The following is a 23,392-nucleotide window of genomic DNA, read 5'->3' as shown; positions in this document are numbered from 1 at the left end:
CATAAAACGATGCCGGAGCAATACACACTTGCTTTAAGCAGGAAATTGAAAAATGTGAGGAACTGTGGAACTCTATTGTGCCAGAATATACAGGCAATTATATTATTGAATAAATAAGGATGATACAATCTTGGAGAGAAAAGACTGGCTGCAGGCAAAATTCCATTTGAAGATGAAATAAGCAGGTGTTTTGTTATAAATATTAAATTACAATGAAGCTGATGTTTGTATATTGTGTATTATTTATTATATATTTGAAATGTTATAGTTGTAAAAATTGGACTATAGGCTATATCACTACTTTAAATGGTAAGGATAAAAGTAAAGCGGAGGGAAGGAAAATTTCGGGGGCTATGTCTTTAGCGGTACAAAATGTGAACAATGATCCGAACATTTTACCTAATGATACATTAAATTTTCTTTTCGGTGATAATTTGGATGATCCATTCACTAGTGTACGGGTTGAAACCGAACAATGGAAAAATGGTGCTGTGGCTTTTATTGGACCCGAGGATTACTGTGAAATAGAGGCCAATGTGGCCGCATCATGGAATATACCTATGATCTCCTATGTAAGTATGCAATACAATCAAGTCTCTTTTTTGAAAAATTTCATTCTCTGACCATAAGTTTTTGTGTAAAAATATATGTCAATTAGTTAATTTTCTATTTTTTCATAAAAACCTTTCTCATTCTACCATTAAAGCTGTAGGTCTAATACATTAATACAGTTAAAATCAAAATCATTTTACAATGTAAAGATAGGGTTTCAGATTATTTATACAATTAATAAACACACTAAAGTTTAGTTTTCATCCAATAATCCTCAAGGTTGTGGTAAGGACAAGATTATGTTACATTTCCCCAACGATGAGCTCACTGAGCAAAAAGTCGATGTGCCACATGATTTAAAATTGTTGGGACTGCACACGAAATATATAGTGAATAAACCGTTTTAAACAAGATTTAATATACAATGGATACAAGTGAAAATATGTACTCAATAACCAAATAAAGGGGCTTGGGATTTATATATCTACATGCATGACTGTACTGTGACTAACCTCGAATTGTATAGCTGATATCTTACACATTTAGATGGGTTGGGTCGAGAATTATACCACTGGTTGTCATTCACTTCAGCACATTCATTATTGTAAATTCTGACAAAAAAACTTCGTAAACTTCATAAACCAAATATTTATCATTTCAATATCAAAATTACTTTATAAATAAATTGGAATCTGTCGATAAGTCATAGAAAATGAAAATGAAGTGAAAAAGATTTTGAAAAAAGTTTTGTATGACAATTGCATAATTTTTGAAAGAAAGAATTTCAATCTATAGCCTGTCGCGATCAAATAAATATTCTGTTTACATTTTTAAAAATTATGAGAGGAAAAGCCAAGCCTTGTTTTCAGTTGGTTTCTTTATGTCATAGGCATATTTGTAAAGTTTTGGAGAAGAAATGTAATGTGTGAAATTGGTTGGAGTTTAAGTGATTGTGAATTAAATAAAAGGAGTCCCTGTTCCACTGAGAAGAATGTAATGATCTGACGAAATGACGAAATGAGAATTATCTGTTTCCTCAGCCTGGCTGTTGGTCAAATTCATATTTAAGTTGAACGTAGTTGATTCAAAAATAATTAAGCTATTAGATACAAGTATTAAGTAAGTAGTATATTCTGATTTAATAAATGTTTTCTGAATTAATCTGGTGGCTTTAGAACTAAACTAGATAACTCATTTTAGTCTTCAAATATTATCAATGGTCCAGGAATGTTGACATGTGAGAAAAGCTAAAATGATTATTAACTGTAATTTGCGTATGATATTTCCTTACATCTTACAAATATGTTTTTGTAAAGTAGGTCAAAATCATGCAATGTCGAAAATATAAAAACGTCAAGTTGCAACATTTAGGTCAAAATGATCTACACTATTTCAATGTCGACGGAATAGAACCTTCCAAGTTGAAACAAGTAGGTCAAATTGATCCACACAATCGCTATGTCGACAAGATAAAACCGCTAAGTTCAAACAAGAAGGTCAAAATGAACCATAGAATCTCTATGCTGACAAGATAAAACCGTCAAGTTCAAACAAGTAGGTCAAAATGATCCACACAATCTCTATGTTGACAAGATAAAACCGTCAAGTTAAAACAAGTAGGTCAAAATGAACCATAGAATCTCTATGCTGACAAGATAAAACCGTCAAGTTCAAACAAGTAGGTCAAAATGATACATAGAATCCCTTTGATGACAAGATAAAACCGTCAAGTTGAAACAAGTAGGTCAAAATGATCTTTACAATCTGAAAGTCGAAAATATAAAACCGTCAAGTTAAATCGAAAATATAAAACCGTCAAGCTAAATCAAATAGGTCAAATGATCTTTACAATATGAAAGTCGAAAATATAAAACCGTCAAGCTAAATCAAATAGGTCAAAATGATCTTTACGTTCTCAAAGTCGAAAATATTAAACCGTCAAGTTGAAACAAGTAGGTCAAAATGATCTTTACAATCTGAAAGTCGAAAATATAAAACCGTCAAGCTAAATCAAGTAGGTCAAAATGATCTTTACAATCTGAAAGTCGAAAATATTAAACCGTCAAGTTGAAACAAGTAGGTCAAAATGTTCTCTACAATCTGAAAGTCGAAAATATTAAACCGTCAAGTTGAAACAAGTAGGTCAAAATGATCTTTACAATCTGAAAGTCGAAAATATAAAACCGTCAAGCTAAGTCAAATAGGTCAAAATGTTCTTTACAATCTGAAAGTCGAAAATATTAAACCGTCAAGCTAAATCAAATAGGTCAAAATGATCTTTACAATCTCAAAGTCGAAAATATTAAACCGTCAAGCTAAATCAAATAGGTCAAAATGATCTTTACAATCTCAAAGTCGAAAATATTAAACCGTCAAGTTGAAACAAGTAGGTCAATATGATCTTTACAATCTGAATGTCGAAAATATAAAACCGTCAAGCTAAATCAAATAGGTCAAGATGTTCTCTACAATCTCAAATTCGAAAATATAAAACCCTGAAGTTGAAATAATTAGGTCAAAATCATCCACCAAATCTTAGAGATTCGTCATAAGCTCAATGTCGGAAAGATATAAAAACAGTGTTAAAATAATTCGAGAAAGCCAGTTTACAATTTAGAACAAACAAATCGCAATTTCGATGTAATAAAACCCTAGAGTTAAAACAGGTATTACATCAAAAATGTTCTAGACAGAACTCTCCATGTCTAGAACATCCGACATTCATGTTTTCGTGTTTAAATGTTTGTAGGCACCACAGAATAATATGACTATCACGAAATATAATGTAATTTACTTTAATTAAGTTAAAGGGATTGTAAAGAGGTTTTCTAAATTTTCTATCTATATTGGGGACAATGATAGCATCAATTTGCGCCGTTCCAATTTTCAATCAGACGTCTGTGGTTCTAGCAATTGTACTAAAACCAAGTGTTTTATGACGTCGACCCCCTCAAATGTCATATGTTATACAAGTAAATTTTGAGGGGTCGACGTCATGAAACACTAAGTTTTAGTGGAATTGCAGGTACCACAGACGTCTGATTGGAAATTGGAATGGTGCAAATTGATGCAATCAGTGTCCCCGATAAGCATGAAAATTTTATAAATCCTCTTAACAATCCCTTTAATAGTGAATCAAAAGTTACGCACTGTTCATAAACAACTCTTCACATCACTTAATTAGTTTGACAAAATAGTTAAAAAAAAAATTCTGTCTGCTGCTAGGTATTGTTTAAAATATTTATAGATTCACGAGTACACAATTCAGTTATTCATTCTATGTAAAACACAAAGGTATAGGAAAAATCAGAAAGCAGAAAATAACCATTATTGATACACTGTACTGTCCATGGTTAATAACTGGAAATCAAAATGTTTTCAAAGGTAATCTTCAGCTTCAGTTTGAAAATAGCATTCTTGTTTTATTGACCATTAAATTGATCAAATTTAAGCCCTCTTGACCTCTACACTTTTTTTTAACGAAAATGACATTAAAGGTTCTGTTAGAAGGTAATGCCTCATTTACTTTCAACATGGATTGTTAATGTGTTAGACTGAACTCAGGGCTCTAATTACACATCACTCAAATATCTTAAATACGGGTCATGTTTTTATATTTGACCTTCCAAATTATATACTTGGACATACTATATAATATAATATTGTACTCAAATACGATATATGGGCATACTCTATATATAATATTGCACTCGATTTCGATACGAAGTACTGAGCGTTGCGCACTCGTTAACAAAAAAGACAGACCAATCGCTAAACATTTTAATTTAACCAATCATTTCATTGAAGATGCCCATAGAAAAGGTATCAAGCAATTGCAAAGGGAGAGCTTTAGACCAATTACAACAGTTTCCTTTCATTAACTCCTGGAAACAATCGCTTTGCAATTTTGAATTATTTGTTTATCTTGTAAATCTCTCCAGAAGTAGGTAACCTCTTATCAAATTGATGTATTCCAATACTGAAATCCATAGTCTCTACTTGTGATCTTATAAAACCTTATGCCGAATTTATGTATTATTAAAGCATCAGACAAACTTAAAATGCCATATTTCAACTATCTCACAAACTCTGGAAATGCCATATTATGTTGCCCATGTTTGTACTAAGACTTCCTAAGAGTGTGCAAAGATGACAGATTTTGTATACTTTCCTTTCAGAAATGCGATGACCCAGTAGTGTCGGATAAATCAAGATTTCCAACATTTGCTCGAACTCAACCACCAAGTACTTTGTCAGCAAAGTCTGTGATAGCGTTAATGCAACATCATAACTGGAATAAGTTCACAATTGTTGTAGAAAAGAGAGATTTGATGACCCGTGCAGCCGAAAAACTTAAAGCATTAGCAGAACACAATAACATGACTGTCAATGCCTTAGTGAATTTTACAGGACCTTATGGATCCTTTGAACATTTTAATGAAATCCAGTCAATTGTCATGAAAACTTATAGAAAAACAAGAGGTGAGTACCTGTCAAGACACTACGAATTGGTTGTCAAGTTATCGTAAAAATGAAATGAAGGGAGTTTAACCTGATTAGGCCAATGAAGACGCGCAATGCCATGCAGTTTGCACTGGAGAAAATTTGATCCAAGAATCTTTTTCGAACGACTACACGCTTTTACAAGGGTCACGTTATAATTGTATTTTGTAAGTTTCGGTTTAAAATTAAAAAATCAACGAAACGGTTTAAAACAATTCTATCAATCAACCATCTGGATAGAAACATCTGCACGTCTATTCCAGCCTCTTAAAGATATTTTGAAAGTTTTCGGCTGGTGTAGAGACAGAAAATATAGGCTTTGTTTTTAAAACTATTTATTTTAAACCCAGATAATATATTTGGAATGATAGATATTTTTTGTAGTTTAATCATACTCACAAAGCTAAAATATTGTGATGCCCAACACATCGTAAAGGTAATCAGATATTATGTTAGAAAAAAACCCATCATTGGAGATGTTAAAAATTCCTATAAAACAGTGCCTAGTTTTCCTGACTCCAGCCGATAACTCTCAAAATATCTATGTATCAGGCTATCAGCCACCAATATTGATAATATATTTGTTATCAATCCTGCAGTGATATCTAGGTATCGCCTAAGGAACTAGAAGTCGCAATGCGCTAAGAAATTTTCAATTACTCAAAAAGAAATTTATTGATAAAAAAAAAAAATTATTTGTCAAATATTCAATCAGCTATAAATATTAGAGCCTGAAGGATTTGATATCAAGTACGGTGGTTCTTATACGACATTCAAGTGCATATTTATTCTTTTTTTTAACTTCATTTTTAAAAGATTTCAAATGAGATATACATGTTATGAAAAAATATATGCGATATCTATGCACATGATATTGAATTTATATTTTAGTGTATATTATGTAAATTATGTTAAATTCTAGTGTATAATATGCATTAGATCATAGTTCAGTGTATGTAATGTATTATGTTATAATTCAGTTTATGTAGTGTATTATGTTACAATTCAGTTTATATATTTTATGTATTATGTTATATTTCAGTGTATGTAATGTATTCCTATCCGCCAGCCTTTATAGATTTTGTAAGATTTATGCAGGAGTTAGGATTAACAGATACCGGTGAATATGTTGTTATTGGTATCAGAAATGATGAGGTGTTTGATGAAGCTGGAAATAAATATCTGATGTTCCAAGGTATGCTCACTAATACGCCATTGGTTCTGGTAACTTTATCCAGAAAAGAAATTTGAAAAAATTGACATAATATGTGGCATCAGCAAAGCTTTATAAGTTCAATTCAATCTTGTTTTAAGATCTTGTTTAAAATCTTATTGTTGTCTGTCTGCTGTACTAAGATTGAACTGAAATAAGTATACTTTTTTTTCTAGATGTTGAATTCGCTGAAACTCGTACAAATTCGTCCGTCCAGGCATTTCGTCCAGTTCTACAACTGATGACCAGTCCCGCTACCAATCCCAATTATACAGAATGGAAGGATAATGTCAGGAATTTATTGTATGCAGAGCCTGTAAATTTACCTCCACCCTCAACTATTGAGCAGGCCCTTGGTGTAAAAGTTGAGGTAAATAATTGTACTTAGAGATGGGTTCCCTTATTTCCATTTATGAAAATGCCAATACATTGTATTTATATGAATAGAAAGTTAAGTTGTTCTAATGACTTAGAAAATGACCAGTTTGTCCCACATAATTAATTCATAATGAGCTAAATTAGAAAAGAATTGTCTTTTTTTGTTTATCCAGACCGTACATACATGGACATTTATGAATGAGAATACATGGTAATTCATAAGACACGCTAATTAATCAAATAATTCCTTATTAAGAAAACCCAACCTTAATGTCTTTTTGGGTGATGTATATTAGAGTCAAATGAAAACACTTTGCTTTTTACATTATTTCATTTAAACGAACCTCGTTCAGGAAATTTCATTCTAAAATTGTCATTTAATGTGAAGAATTAGACAACTGTTTCTATGAATTATACATCTCTAAATTATGTTAGTTAATGGATGGTTATTTAAATGGTAGGCCTAAAAAAAACAATCTAGGCGTAGAGCCACACTATACAAACGACATTAACAAGGTTAAATCTGAAAAAGGATATAAGCAATCAATAAATCTAATCTATAGAATTTACAAACGATTTCCTGAATGACATAAAAGTGTTGAAGATTAATTACAATAGGTGATAGTAGTTATTAACTCGATATATTAATATACAATCAGGTGGTAAAACATATGATAAATGTCTGTATTACGTACATTAGCATGCTTGGTAGAACAAATACAATGTCAAAGTGCTTATCAACTATCTCATAAAAACTCATTACCAGTTTCCTTTTACTCTTTATCACTTTAATTCTGTTCATGTTTTCTATTCACAAAATATTACCGTCAAACAGATCGTTTCAAACTATTAAAGATTTATCACTTCGTTACGGACCATCTTAAATAGATGATATTATATGTTACTTAACTGTTGCATTCAACATTGATATGAGTTTTATAATCTCTATAGACATTTAAATATTTACAATTTGTAGAGGCTAATTCTGGTCAGGCAGGCTGCCTTTATACATAACAAAATCAAGCTTCGACGGAAAAATTTATATTCATTATCTGGAAACTTGGATTGTAGCACATAATTACTATTTGCAAGAGAAATAGAGAGTCAACAACGTTTTTGAAACATTTTATTTGTATGTCGTTCGTGACTAGGCAGCAATCAGACAATACCATTCGATAGACCAGTTTCTAAATATATTTTTGATAGCAAATAAAGCTGTGTATTAAAAAGCTGTATACTCGGTATGGTAAATAACTGCACATTTAAAGACAAAAAAATGTGGACTGAAAGGGTCATTTAAATTCCCCCAAGAAGTTTCCATGTGTTTAAGTGTCACTCACTCAAGTATTTATTAACTTCAGTATCATACTCAGTCGAAGAGATTTTACTCGACCTTTGATGTTAGTTTTTATATTAAGTCTCAAGGCAATAATATCATTAACACCATTTAGTACATTCTACCAATTAGTATTTAAAACTATAACAATTCTTATTATAACAATACATGTCATTATTTATTTACTATGTTACCTTAATTATTGACGCCACAATAAATGTTATATTTAATAGAATCTGAACTATTGGTGAGATAAGAGATATAAGGAAATGAAATCAATAAAACATTTTACTGGTTTTCATTTCTGTTATATTGGCTGTTAATTTCCTTGTTTTGCTATAATACAAGTGTGTATTTCCTCCTTGAGTCATTATATAGAAATAATTAGTAATCAATGTAATATTCATTCTAATATATATCCTGTTCTATCTTTAATATATTTAACCTTCTATTTTTGTTATTCAATCGTCACACATTCTACCAGGAACAAAAATGTTGCGGCTTCATTTGAATAAATTTTCTATCAAAACCAGGAACTTTATTCAATGGATTATCTCTCATTACGTTATTGAGTAATTCCTAATGGCTAATTCATTTTTTGATTTATTTCGTATAAATTAGATATTCTATCATTAGAAGACACGTATCGGGCTAAAACCAGTGTTAAACTCTTACGTCTCTTGAGACTATTTGTAAAATTATTTCCATGTGAATTGAAACATTCCATTTGATTGAATATAATACTTAATAGTCTGACAATATACAAATAGTAAGGAGCAAGAAAATCTATACCTTGAATCATAGATGTGTGTACATAGACACCCTTGACCATAAAATCTCTAACATAATTTCAATATATTTCTCCCACTACCATATTAATAGAGAAAGTCACCATCCCTAAGAACTGTCTGTATGCTTAAAGGGGTTGTGTAGAGACAAACGTCAGTGGTTCTTCCAATTCTAGTAAAACTTATTATTAGCAGCTTTTGGGATAGTGATGTCATAAAACGTTAAGTTTTTGTGGAATCTCAAGAACCACAGACGTCCGACAGATATTGATTCGGTGTTCTCAGTGTGATAAACACCTCTTTTCAATCCCTTTAAGGACCTCTAGGCGATATCTGGTGATGAACACATGGAACACATATTCCAGTTAGTATTGTCAGGCGGCTTTCTGGCAATTTTTTTGACCATAGAGAGAAGATTAACCTTTGTCATTCAAAAATGTATAACCTAATATACTACGCTAATCACGTGGCTTCTCACAAGTAACCAACAAAATTTCTTGCTGTCCTTGGAATAGAGAAATTTAGAGTTGTGAATGTCTTCAACCAGTAATCAGATTATGAAATGCTATACTTGGCGTTATAAATTGTATGTACACTTTTCCACATAGCCTTCAAACTACACCACAAAGCTAGTAGAATTTTTTATGACTTGAGACGTTTCAAGAGTAAACCATACATTACAGATTGATATATTTGCTGCCTATCTATATGATGCTGTGATGGTTTACGCTAGAGCTTTAGATGAAGCACTAAAGAATGGTGAAGATCCGTATGATGGCAGAAGTCTTATCATGAGAATCAACAATCGAACATTTGAAAGTAGGTTTATAGTTATTACTAACTTAAGATGATATGCACAATAATTGTGCTTTTTTTAACCGTATTTGCTTTGTTCTAAACTCTCTCAAGTTATCATCGTTGAACGTCTCAATTAAGAGACCACACCAGACCACACCAGATCGCCTCACATAAAATTAATTGTCGTAAATTGGGACGTTTTCTATTTCGTATTTTTTAGTTTTGAATTCGCTAATTGAAATCGTAGCACAGTGTTGTTGCACAAATTACTCTAACTTATAGAGTACCTTGCAGTTGCATCAAAAATGATGCGAAGATTATAATAAAGTAATATTATATTACACCATATTCTCTCTGTTACATCGTTTTCATCGTCTTTTCAAAATACATCAAAAATTGTTTCTATAGGTATAATGGGTCTGTTAGGTTATATTGACGGCAACGGTGATGCAGAAGCAAATTATACAGTTCTAGCTCTAGAGCCTGATGATAGTAGATTTGGTTATGGACTGAAGCCGGTTGGAGCCTTTCTGAGAGATCCTGATACAGCTATGGATGTTGTGAGTATTACTAAAATTGCTTTTTCTGTAAAACCATTTCATGGCAACCAATTCCTCTCTTTGTTTTAACTGCCACTGTCTGAATAATTAAAAATCGTCCAGTATTTATTGAATCTCCACTGTTCATAAAATCCCCGCTATCTAAAAATGTGTAAGTTAATGATATTTTTGTTTTATGTTGTTGTTAGGTGTATAGAAGTTATAATGAAATATTTGATGGAGTGATACCTAAAGATGAACCAGATTGTGGTTATGATGGAGAAAAATGTAAACCACCCACCAGTAAGTAGTCTACATCAGTCATACGGCGTTCTTCTTGGAGAAAACCCACGTATAGGTTTGGTGTACAAATTTGCACAAAAGATTTCCAGAATATCATTTTTCTGATTAAATATTGTTCTATACTGTGTGAACAGCGATCAAAATAATATTAAATTACTCTTGCTATTGCCGGTGTCATCGATCTAAAAAAAATACATAGAAACTGTTATTAATGGGTAAACACTTTCTTTCAAAACTTTTATTGAATTATTATTAAATATAACTAAGATCTATTTAGAACCTGATATCTTATTGAAGAACGTCAAGTACTGTGATTTATGTTCTACCTTGAAAGGAAATATAAAGCAATACTTCTATCATCTCATAAATATTCATAACGCGGATATCAGTTCCAGACCAAATGATATTATTGATAGTATTTAGTAACTAATCTATGTAGGATTTACTATTTTCTAGATCTAACGAATATAGATAACACATTAACTTTATGTACTTTTTGTACCAGAAACTGTATCGCTCATGATACAGGATTATTCTGCTGGTTTACTCTGATTTCTAAATAACAATCCTGCCAGTCTGGATGTCACAATCCTTCTTATCTCTAGACATTTAACATGTATAATAAATACAATTATCATATTCGATATAATTATATTTTTAAAATCACATTATTATGAAAGAGTCTGTATAATTAGACCTGAGACATTAGGCGTATTTAAGATTCATTTCAATCAAATATTTTCTTGTATTCCGTCATTTTTATACGCCAACATTAAAATGTGGATGAACGAATCTGCTCCTATCTTAACCTTAAAAGCTTTCATAAAAAGCATTTTTTTTTATCGAATATTGATGGCACTTCATATGGTAATGCAATAATTGATAAAAGGTTAGAAGAGTCAAACTATCAAAATTAGCTCGTGACAAACTTGTTCATGTATGTGCTTTCATTGTATTTTATGAAAATTGATTGATGAGATTTTGTTTTGATTTGAAAAAAGATTTATGAAACTTGTATACGTGTTAAAATGTATATTGATGAAGAATAGTAATTAGAGTCGATGCACGTTTTACTGCAGGCAGGTTTGTGGTAGTGGATACATGCGTTAAGAACCCCAGATGAGCTCTAGTAACGGAATAGAATTATTGCCCTATACATTTCGGAAAAAAACTCCATAACATATCTTTTCTAGATCTGGTAGCTTTTATCGCTGGTGGTACGTTAGGTGGTGTTGTATTAATTATTGTAGTTGTGGTAGTTATAGCATATAGGTAAGTACAGTATTCTTTTTTTTTATAATATTCTATTTTACAACATCCATTAATACGTAGATTTTGTAGAAAAAAACCTCCAAGAATTCTGTGATAGTATAATGTCTGTGGCTTTAATATCTACCTTTCTTTTCTTTTAGAAACTGGCGATATGAACAAGAATTAGCAAGTTTAATCTGGAAAATCGATCTGAAAGAGATAATGCTACAACCGGATGTCGGCCATTCAGCTTTGTCTTTTGTCAGTAATACGCCTGTAAGTTAAATTAGAACTATTCTTAAAAGACAACATCACTAAAGCTGAAAAAATCACTAACATACACAGACTGAACAAGTAACGCTTAAAATACAAGTTGTTTTGCGTCTTGAATTGCCTTTTTAACTTAGGCAGGTAATAAACCAGTAATCTTGTTATTCATTATCAAAATACTTGACATTCTTGATAGTTGACAGATAAACGATCCTAATTTTAATCCGTGACCATCATAATTATCTTCCAATAACCTGTATGTCTCTTCACAGTAATAGATCTGACAGGATTTCCTTATTTCCTGAAACATCGGATCCAAGTCATTAAGTACAATAATTTGGTATTGAAAACTTAACCGATTTTCTAGGTACCAATATCTCTTTATATCAAATAACAGACACAATTGAATATCAATGGTAAACTAATGTGAAAGTTGATATTATCACAGCTATTAAGATACTGATTCCACATGACCTGATATAATTTCTTTACATCGGATATTAATCAATATGTATATAATATTATACATATATTACAATAATGAAATGTTTACATGTTCACATATATATACATAAAATGTGGTAAAATGACAAAAGGTCTACAGAGTGAGTTCGGAAATAGAGTTGGGTGATGGGGAACACTTTCATCCATTTACATACCTATCAGAATAAATAGTATTTTAATTGAAGAAATAATCAATATATTTTGCTTTAGCTGTATATAGTTGCCACCAGTCTAATCTGTTCATTTGCTGATAATGCAATCATTTGTCCAGTAGGATAATCGTATCCAGCACTGGCGTTTCCAGAGAGAGTCAAGCTCGGTGTTGCCCCATCCCCCATAATTGTAGCTTCGGGTCAGACGTTACGTATAAGTTGCGACAGTGTGTTACTTCTCTTTCAGAATTTATTCAGCAGCCAAACTACAATAAGTCATGAAAGAAATGAACAAACATTTACTCAAGCAGGTGTATATAGAGGTGTTTTAGTTGCTTTAAAATTGGTTAGAAAGAAAAAAGGTCTTGATTTATCCCGAGAAGTTAAGCTGGAATTAAAACAGGTGTGATATTTCAGTCGATCTGTTTATGGTAATTTTGCAATATGAGTACGAATCCCATTGGTGTCTTAGTGCAACCTGAAATAAGTATTTATTCATGCAAGTAAAAATTCCATCCATGCCATTTTTTCTTCTTGAGCTTTTACACTGAAGATGGAACAATAAAAACATTTTTCGTTTGGCATATGCCAACCTTTTACGCGAGACGAAATGGTGGTTTTGATGGACAAGAATACATATAATTTGTTTCATATCTTTGTTTAGATGCGAGACATACGACATGCAAATCTTACAGAGTTTATAGGAGCTAGTGTCAATCAAAATGAAATTTATATTGTTACAGAATATTGTCCTAAAGGCAGTCTTGAGGTGAGATAGTTTTTTTTAACTTAATGTGGTCACCCATTGAATAACAAATAGCACTGCTCCAAACTTGTGTTATCTCATGATTGTATTATGCTCTGCATTTGCATTTGAAAGACGTTTGTACACCGAATTGTACCCCCACTTCATTTCTAGCAAATTTTTTAATCTTTTTGACGTTTTGACCTAAAACATGTGCCAAAATCCACCAAAATGTCTTGATGATGAGGAAAATTTCCTTTGAGCTTGTTAAGTCAGGCTGCTCTCTATTTCTATTCTTTACTATAAGTGTAACCTTACTGTGATGTTGTCTTCAGCTATCAATGCGTCTGGTTGATTCCTTCTTTCAATGATGATATGGGTTGAGCTTTAATCTTGTCATATCTTGCCGGATATTACATTCGCTAGCAATATTTTATTGGAACAAGTTTAATCTAAAGAAGCCTGTAACCAACACTTCACTATATTATTACATATTGTTTATTTGCTGCTGGAGTACTTATTGGTGGAAGTTTGTAACATTAAAATGTTATGGTATTTTGAAACAGGAAGCAAAACATACAAGTTGTATAATATTTCTTCTCCGTACATCACAGAATGATCATTGTCGAAAACTGTCCAATTGCTCCGGTTTCTTAACTTTTATGGTTTGCCAGAATTTCTCATTTTTTCTAAACTTAAATTTCTTTTTTGTTGATATTGATTGACACACTGTTTGATATTTTCAGGATATTTTAGAGAATGATGATGTTAAATTAGACAGTATGTTTATAGCTTCTATTGTAGCTGACATATTAAAGGTAATTATCCATTATGTTCTGTGTATGGACTGTTGTCAATTTCAACTATTGGCAGTTCAAAATTAGTGCTGCCATGGGTATCACCAATCATGTTACGATACGATTCGTATCGCGATTCAAGGGTCACGATACGATACATATCGCGATATGGGGTAATGGGATAAACATTAACATTTTATCTTCAAAGTTTCTATATACAATATGTATATTAATTCATAACTTTATAACTGTGATATTTGGTAATATAGTTGATAGAAGTGGTTGGCGTCCTCTGTCTTACAAAAAGTTTCTAACAATTTCAATGAATAAAATTGTTGTAGCCTATTATAAAACAACTTATAAAAATCCGCACTTTTGTATGGAATAAAAGGTATAGCAATACAATACACAATACAAGTGATGTCGCATCGCGATACATCGATTTACCGATATATCGTGCCAGCAATATTCAAAGTTGACGAAATCGATTTTTCTACCTCTCACAGCTTCCACCAATGGATCGCTCTTATTTCTTTCATACATGATTAGCATTATGGTGCATCCTTGCTCCTATAGTTATTGAATTTGTCTGACATTCAGCCCATGAGGACAATAAAATGAATGAATGAATGTATGTAGCCTATGTATGAATGAATGAATACCTCGATGGACAACCTGTTTAACAAATACACATTTAATGTGTATTAAATGGACAGACTGTGTTGCTGTGGTCACAAAAGGTGTACAAATTCTCACAATTTAACCAATATCTATATACAGAAAAATACATATACACAAGATTATTACGATTATGTACTAAAATAGGTAATAAACGGCGTTATATTTTTCTTTTAGGGTATGATATATTTACATATGAGTGATATACAATCCCACGGTAATTTAAAATCTGCTAATTGTCTAGTAGATAGTAGATGGGTTGTGAAAATAACTGATTTTGGTTTATGTAAATTCCAAGCTGGGAGTGAAATTCCCTATCACGGTGAACATGCTTTTTATAAACGTAAGTTACCATCCATACTTAATTTCCCTTTTTTCTCCCTAGTACTGAAAATGAAAACAATATTAATAAAGAGTGATGGAATAATCGTTAATTGCGTGCTAATGAGTTAGTGGAATTGTCCGCATGTAACGATTTACGATTATTAGTACGACAGTTTATTAACCTATCATGTTAAACTTTAAATACTGAAATGCGCCTCTCGTGAGCTACGTAAGATTAATACAATGGTGCCATCACTGTCGGCACTTTAGATTAAGTTTATGGTTACACAAGAATAATTCGTAATTCTATTACATTTGAAGGATATCTTTGGACATCACCAGAGTTATTGAGGCTAGATAAGTTTCCACCAGGAGGAACACAGAAAGGCGATGTTTATTCGTTTGGTATTTTACTATATGAAATATTATCACGATGCGGTCCATTTGGAGATTGTCTGCTGACACCAAAAGGTATATATGTTTATTATATAATGTAAAAACACCGATATAAATTTTGATCTGATTTGGTAAACTTAAGTTGATAGGCAAGTTATAAAAATACACAAAAGAAACACAGATTACTAACTATTATTTTGAATGATTTCTATTTCAACTTTTCATATCGATATATTGACGATGTTTTGTCCGCCAATAACTCAGAAAATATCTGAGTCAGATTTATCCAAGTGCACTACAGAGTCGAAATATTCGGCCTCCTATTTAGATGAATTACTGAATCATGATACATAGGGTTGATGTCCACCCGACTGTTTGATAAACGAGACGACTTCTCATTCCTATTGTCAACTTTCCTTTTTTGAGCAGCAATATTCCAACTTCTCCCGCTTATAGTGTTTAGGTTTCCCAACTGATACGTTATGCCAGAGCTTCTTTCGCATATGATGATTTTGTGCTGAGAGCATCGTTGCTGACTTCTAAATTGTTGACACAATGTTACATAACACCCAGATTGGTTTCTACCTTGAAAAAGTTTTATGGTCGTCACCATGATCTGGTTGATTGCTGTGTCAAAGTTGTTGACTGACATTTTCGTTTCAGTTGGGTGTAGACAACCATTTGCTAATTTGTGACTAATATTATTCCTGGAATATTCAATTGCGATCGGTCTCATTTCCCCTACTTTAAAACTGATTATCTAGATATTGGCGGGTGTCGTGCACGAGGCAGAGTATGTTCACTCTTTCTGGAACACCTTATACTATCTCTCGAGAGAGGTCCACTTTCATTTAGTTTCATTTCCGGATTGTTGTTTACCGATTGTTTTTCACCTGATTTTGTCCTGTACATGGAATTTTCGACTGGCTTTGTGACTTTGGTATTCTTGCGCTCGGCTTCATTTCTGTATGTTTATTTCATTACTAGTTTCCACGGTAAATTTTTAAATAATTGTGAATTTATTTAAGAAATCATCGAACGTATAAAAAATGGTCCAGAGAATGGTGTATATTTCCGACCTAGCTTAGCGCAGTTAGATTGTGAAGGATATATACTGGAGGTGATACGGGATTGTTGGTCAGAGAATCCTGAATTTAGACCTGATATGAAGACCTGTAGGAAACGATTGAGGCCGATGCAGAAGGGGATGTAAGATTTTTTCTTTTATCTGTAGTCTTATTGTATAGTATAGTATGAACGTACTATGAACACATTGCTTACTGGTTATAATGATTCTAATACGTGGAGTTCATATCCACGTGAACGAAGCGTGGAAATAAGTAAGATCTTTCTCCACACACCATATTTTATTGGAAGATCACGGAATCGTGAAATAGGGCCACGATTTTCTTCTCCAAAGTCTGTAGTGATATAATCTTTGTAATCAGATGGACTTAGTTTTTGTATAAAAACGCAAATAGATATAAGTACTAACGATCTGAACCCCAAAAAACCCCAGAAATCCAAAACAACATTTGCGAAACACAGTCCTAACTTTTACTACCACTTGGCGGCCATTACAGCCAAAACTGGAATGTGATGGTTCATTACTCTTTGACAGATATGATACAAATTTACATTGCACCTTGTCCCCAATACCTCACTAAGAAGATACCATAACTTGACCTGTTCTTGGCACCCTGGTATTAGATTTCATGTTCTAAATTTAGTACAGAGCCCTTCTTCACTAGATTAAATTTGAAATTTTGGTTCTCCTTAGCAAAACCCTGTTCTTTGAAAGGAAGATAGTCGTGAAATTTCAGAAATCAGATCAGAATCCTATCAATCAGGAATATCAACAAACAAATCTAACCACTATAGAAACACAATTTTATATGTGATAAAATTTTGCAATTTTTAAAAAGCTGCAAAGTTTTAGCATTTCAAAACCATATAAAAAGTTTGGAGGCTAACGTATCTATTCAGATAAATAGAGGTGTTCCTCAAAATAATATTGAATAATAATTCCAGCCATAAAATGTCAAATAAGTTCTTGTAGGAAATGCATCTAAATCTGTGCTCATAAAATTGGCAGTCTAAAATAGGGTAGGCCTAAGTAAGTAAATGAACAAAATTGTCGCTTTTCATGACTGAAATTGCTGAAGCGCCATAGATGGTCGATGGGTTCCCGAGGTTTTAAAGTGTTTTACATTACAGCAAAATACATTTAGACAGAAACAGCAACTCATTATGGACATACATGCATACCGAGTAAAGCGACAGTCGCAGCGTGTGGCCCACTTAAGGGGCCTCAGTGGGGTCCATAGGCGAAGTTGCTGATTTTTTTCTTTTCATTTTCAATTATTTCACTGTTTGCTCATTTCTTTCAAAGTCTATTCATGCGCCAATTTGCAAGTGCCGAGCGCAACCAGTTGAAATACTCATTAAGTTATTATTGAATTATTTCAAAACAAGATACAAAAGAAACCAAGGAGTTTATAGAATGGTTCTAAAAAAATTGAATGAAGGTCAATAAGAAAAGTTAATATAAGAGAGGCCATAAGGATGTGTATGTATGTAATATGATACTGGTCAAACATTAGGGCCGAACTTTATTTTGAAACTTTAATTGGGCAGATTTATTGCAATGTAAAGACCTGATGACATATTGTTTACAGTAGACATACCAACTAATTATAGTCACTGGACCATGGGCAGTACAGAATACTCTTTTTTTGGTAGTAAAAGTTAGGACTGAACATTGGAAGCAACATTTACGTCAAATGAATGGTTGATTAAAATAATCGTTATATTAACTAACGAGAGAACACTAATATTCAACACATTACAACAACTAGTCTTAACTTTCGGGATTTGGAACCTCTTTTGTATCAATATATAAGATATGGGCCCATGCGATTTATTGATTATTTCAAATATCAGCTAAAGACCGTTAGTAACTTCTATCCATTGGTATTTCCTTATATATTATGACCATAGCCTACTATACATTTACATCTGTAGGCACTCCAACATATTTGATAATATGATGATTATGATGGAGAAATATGCCAATAATCTAGAAGCTGTGGTAGCTGAAAGAACTGTAGAATTAGCAGAGGAAAAGAAGAAAACAGAAACATTGTTACACAGCATGTTACCAAGGTACCGTATAAGTTGATATTTTCAGATTGAAAGTTTCTTACGATAAATTCATTAATAAGTGTACAGCAATTACTTTAAAATTACTTTTTTATCTAGATCTGTAGCTGCCCAGTTAGTCCGAGGTCAGCCAGTTATTCCCGAGGCATTTGAGAATGTAACGATATATTTTAGTGATATCTGTGGTTTTACAAACATGTCAGCAAAAAGTACTCCATTGGAGGTAATGATGTTTCTATATTCAAACCTTCCGTCTCTTCCGATGTGTTGCTCATGTTTATATTGCCGATTACAAATAAGATAACTAGATTGGAATCAAATTAATCAATTAAGTGGGAATGGAATAAGTAAAATGAAATTTTACACTATCTTTTCTGCTCTTGATTGGGCCTTTGCCAGGACAGTAAATTTAGCCTACTCGTTTCTGATTTCATATTGTAGAGGGGCCTTTATCGATGACATTTCCATCAATAGTCATAAAAGCCCAGTTTGGTTTCTTCATTAATAATGATACATTTTAACTTCCCATCAAGTTGTTGATCTAGAATAATTACTTCTATTATTTTACTTACAGGTAGTTGATTTGTTGAACGATCTGTATACTCTTTTTGATTCTATTATAAAGAATTATGATGTATATAAAGTTGAAACAATTGGTGATGCTTACATGGTAGTCAGTGGTTTACCTAAACGTAATGGCATCAACCACGCCGGAGAAATAGCTTCTATGTCACTACATTTATTATCATCCATTAAACAATTTAAAATTCGTCACATGCCAAACGAAATCATTAAATTGCGAATTGGACTACATTCTGGTAAGTCGAATTAGTACTAAATTTCAAGGTCTCTATGTTATTATGCTAACAGTAGTTATTTCCCCTCTTATGATTAATACTCTCAGTAAATTTTCATTGTAAGAAATAAACATAGGAAACAAACATTTTTAAGGTCCTGTGGTAACTGGCGTTGTTGGTTTAACTATGCCGAGATATTGTTTATTTGGTGATACAGTAAATACCGCCTCAAGGATGGAATCTACTGGAGAACGTAAGAAAATACTTGTACTTTTTCCTATTAATCATTCTTTATGGCCTTCTTTAGTTTAAAAGAGGGAACCCATTGTAATGTATGTTTCTGTATTTTTGTATTTTTTATTGCTACGAAAACAGGACTTTGCGTTTCTGTAAAGAAACAATTATCTATTTGATACGTAGTTTAAGAATTATTATTGGCATATTGAAAACCATAATAAATAAACGTTGGTGGTTATTTACTGATCTAGATTTGAAAGTTGGCTAACACCAATTATTCTTAATTATACTAAACTAATGCTCAAAAGAAAGTACCCACCTATATAATTTACAGTACGATTAACAAAAATTAAAATAAAGTGATTAAACCACTGTAATACATCTCACACACGGTCAACACAATATTTCACATGAAAAAATGATGAAAAAAGTGAACGAATTACGCAAACGACGCTAAAAATAAAAAGCGACAAATTCTGATGTTGCACGAAATGCACGTGCATGATGAGGGTATAAATCAGTTTACTGGACAAGTTAGCAACAGAGGATAAAGAAAAACACAAAAAGTTTGCCACGTTTGAGCCGGATTGAACGAGAAAGAGCTGTGGGAATGGCGCAACATGGAGCAAACATCACCTTGATCGCAAGAACTTTCGGCTGCTCCAGAAAAACTGTAACAAAATTGATGCAGCGTTTGAGGCAAACAGGCATTACATCAGACAGGCCTAGGTCGACCACGTGTCACAACGCCAGGTGAGGACCGCCACATCAGGACAATTCATCTGAGGAATCGTTTCGTTACTGCAACAGCAACGGCATCGGCGGCATTGGGGCATCGTATCAGTCGACACACAGTGTACCGGCGACTGAGGGAACGTGGTATCCGAGCACGTCGCCCCTACCGAGGAGTGCACATGACACTTCAACACCGACGTCGTCGATTGACATGGTCCAGGAGAGTTCGGCGATGGCAGATTCGTGATTGGCAACGTGTGATGTTCACGGACGAGAGTAGGTTTTGTCTTTACAAAAATGATGGTCGTGCTCGTGTTTACAGACGTATAGGTGAGCGTTTAAGACCAAATTGTGGTCAGAAAGTCAGAGCGTTTGGAGGCGGTAGTGTGATGGTGTGGGGAGGGATCTGCGATGATAGGAAAACACCACTTGTGACTATTCGTGGCAACCTTAATGCTCAAAGGTACAGAGACGAGATTTTGCGACCAGTTGTTCTACCATTTATCCGGCAACAACCCCGTGGCATTGTCTTTCAACACGATAATGCAAGGCCACATACAGCAAGATTGACAAATGACTTTCTTCAAAACGCCAACGTCGTTGTTTTACCGTGGCCAGCTTGTTCTCCCGACATGAATCCGATTGAACACCTATGGGATTACCTCGATCGGCAAATCCGAAATCGACCGACGCAACCTGTCACTGCTCAACAGCTGGTACAATGTCTCGTAGAAGAATGGCAAAGAATAACGCCTAACGTCATCCAACGTCTTACATCATCAATGCGTCGACGTGTTGTCGCCTGCATTGCTGCTAATGGGAGTCACACTTGCTATTAATTAATTAATTGATAAATAAATATTGATTATTTTTTAAAGACAATTTGCCTTCTGAATTTCTGTAAAAGTAAACCCGACCCCTCTTGTCTTTGTGTGCCGGTCGAACAGTAAACACGACTGTCTGTTACTTAAATTTGTGTAAATTTGTTGTAGAAATGAATATTCTATTGGAATTACATAGTTGTTCATTTCTATCTGCTTTTGTTTTCTCCTAACAATTGGTCAAACCTAGTGGGTACTTTCTTTTGAGCATTAGTTTATACAAGAAGGAATTTATTTGATTTTTCAGTTTGCTTGTGAGCTTTAGATGTGTGCTTTTATGTCTTTCTACTGATATTAAATGATCATCAATTACTTTTAAACTTATCCAATTTTAATTCTAGCTTTAAAGATTCACGCTAGTCCACAAAGTAAGCAGTTATTAGATGAACTGGGTGGCTATGAATTAGAAAGTCGGGGTGCAATTGAAGTCAAGGTGAGCTTTATCAATTATGTTGTAAAGGAGAGAACCTTTAGTCGTAAGTTTTTTCATGAAGCCTAGTCTTTTGCAGTAACTGCAGAGAATAACTCAAATATCATTTTTGCAATCTTCCCTTTTTTCTTTTCACAGGGGAAAGGAGAGGTTCATACATATTGGTTAGTGACCGAAGATGAGAAAGTGAGACAGAACAGAATAGAAAATACAATCAAAACAGTCGATCCGGAAGATCAGCCTTCAGAATTCAATAGAACAAGGTCAAAAGGGCACTCCAGTTTCAGACGCATGCCACACTTAAATCTTGCCACAGGTATTCGGGCTCCGGATATGTTCGACCGACATACCTCACCGCGATCTACTGGAGATTTCGAGCACTCTCGGGTTGTGGCACATGACGACATAACCGGTGAAACAGTTCCAACGGCATTAGGTGATATCGGTTTATCCAATGGATATATCAATAATAACTTTATAATGAATGGCTCATTAAGACGCTCAAATGGATCATTAAGACACTCAAGGGCGCTAAAAACTAATTCAATGAATAACGAATCGCCAAAAAGTACTAAATCGACGATAAAAAGTGGAATGTTTCAAGTAAACAAGATACATCCCGAACTGGCTTCTAATGATACCTCATCAATATTTCTGAATGTGATTAGACCTCGTACAGACAGTGATGGTTCTCAATGTGCTAAACATAATGTGAAATTCTCAGATCACGTCGTCTAATGTTTTATTATGTTATGTTGAATCTATTTATTCATTTGACTGAATGTATGTTATATTTAAGGCTGTCATAATTTGTGATATATTTTCATAATTATCATACACAATTATACTATAGTTGTGTCGAAATAGAATATTTTTGTGTGATATTTTGAGTGGTGTATATAGTGAATGAGTAAGGAACGTAGTGTGTTAATAACCATGTTTGTTTTGTAACAGGCTGGAAAAGATTTCATTTTGTTGAAAATCTATAGGATAATGACATCATTAATTGTTAAGATAATATATTTATTTTCATCTATTTATTCATAAGAATGCGATCAACAAAATTTTAAGTGTATTGTTATAATATTGTAAAAAGAAAACAAACATTTTTGACATATAAAATTCTCTTTTGTAGAATAGTACATCATGTCACATCAAATTCAGATCAAATCAAAAGCGAGAAGCTAATAAAATAATAACCAGTTCGATGGGTTAGAGTGGTCCAGGAGGATGTGCTAAACTCCCTCTATGGAATAGTGAAAACAGACGAAATATATTACAAGATGCGATACTAGTGACCAGGATTCCTTAAGAAATCCTTATTACTTAAGATCGTATTGGCTTAGAAAATTAGAATTTTCCACTATGGAGTAATATCAGGAAATAATTTATTTTACTCTCCTTTCATAAGAGATCGAATTAAACTGGTATGAGTGACATTATATATTTACATTGCTGGTTGTAATTACGTATATATATTTATACATTTAAAAAAAATAACAATTATACATTATAATATGTCCTGATTGTAAACAACTATAATACTGCAGAACACATTTCTTATAAACCTTTTTAACAAATGCATGTTATTACCCTTTTACTATTACTATTATGCTGAACAAT

At 32.9% G+C, this 23,392-nt stretch overlaps 1 protein-coding gene across 1 annotated transcript; it reads left to right on the top strand.

Annotated features, from left to right (window-relative positions):
- Positions 1-221: 221 nt before the first annotated feature.
- Positions 222-21,937, top strand: LOTGIDRAFT_221869 (hypothetical protein; the record flags this gene model as incomplete). Its single annotated transcript, XM_009066316.1, has 21 exons — positions 222-572; positions 4,731-5,034; positions 6,098-6,250; positions 7,992-8,096; positions 9,437-9,589; positions 9,977-10,125; positions 10,317-10,410; positions 11,604-11,682; positions 11,823-11,898; positions 12,793-12,990; positions 13,252-13,356; positions 14,079-14,150; positions 14,985-15,150; positions 15,453-15,602; positions 16,556-16,736; positions 18,552-18,692; positions 18,789-18,912; positions 19,264-19,507; positions 19,641-19,739; positions 21,681-21,772; positions 21,908-21,937. Coding segments are annotated over 21 exons (3,066 nt in total), but the record flags the coding sequence as incomplete, so codon positions are not given.
- Positions 21,938-23,392: the final 1,455 nt, after the last annotated feature.

Source organism: Lottia gigantea (genome assembly GCF_000327385.1).
Source record: "Lottia gigantea unplaced genomic scaffold LOTGIsca_75, whole genome shotgun sequence".
Classification (NCBI taxonomy): domain Eukaryota; kingdom Metazoa; phylum Mollusca; class Gastropoda; family Lottiidae; genus Lottia; species Lottia gigantea.
The sequence above is the reverse complement of the archived record's forward strand: the minus strand, read 5'-3'. Positions and strand labels throughout refer to the sequence as shown.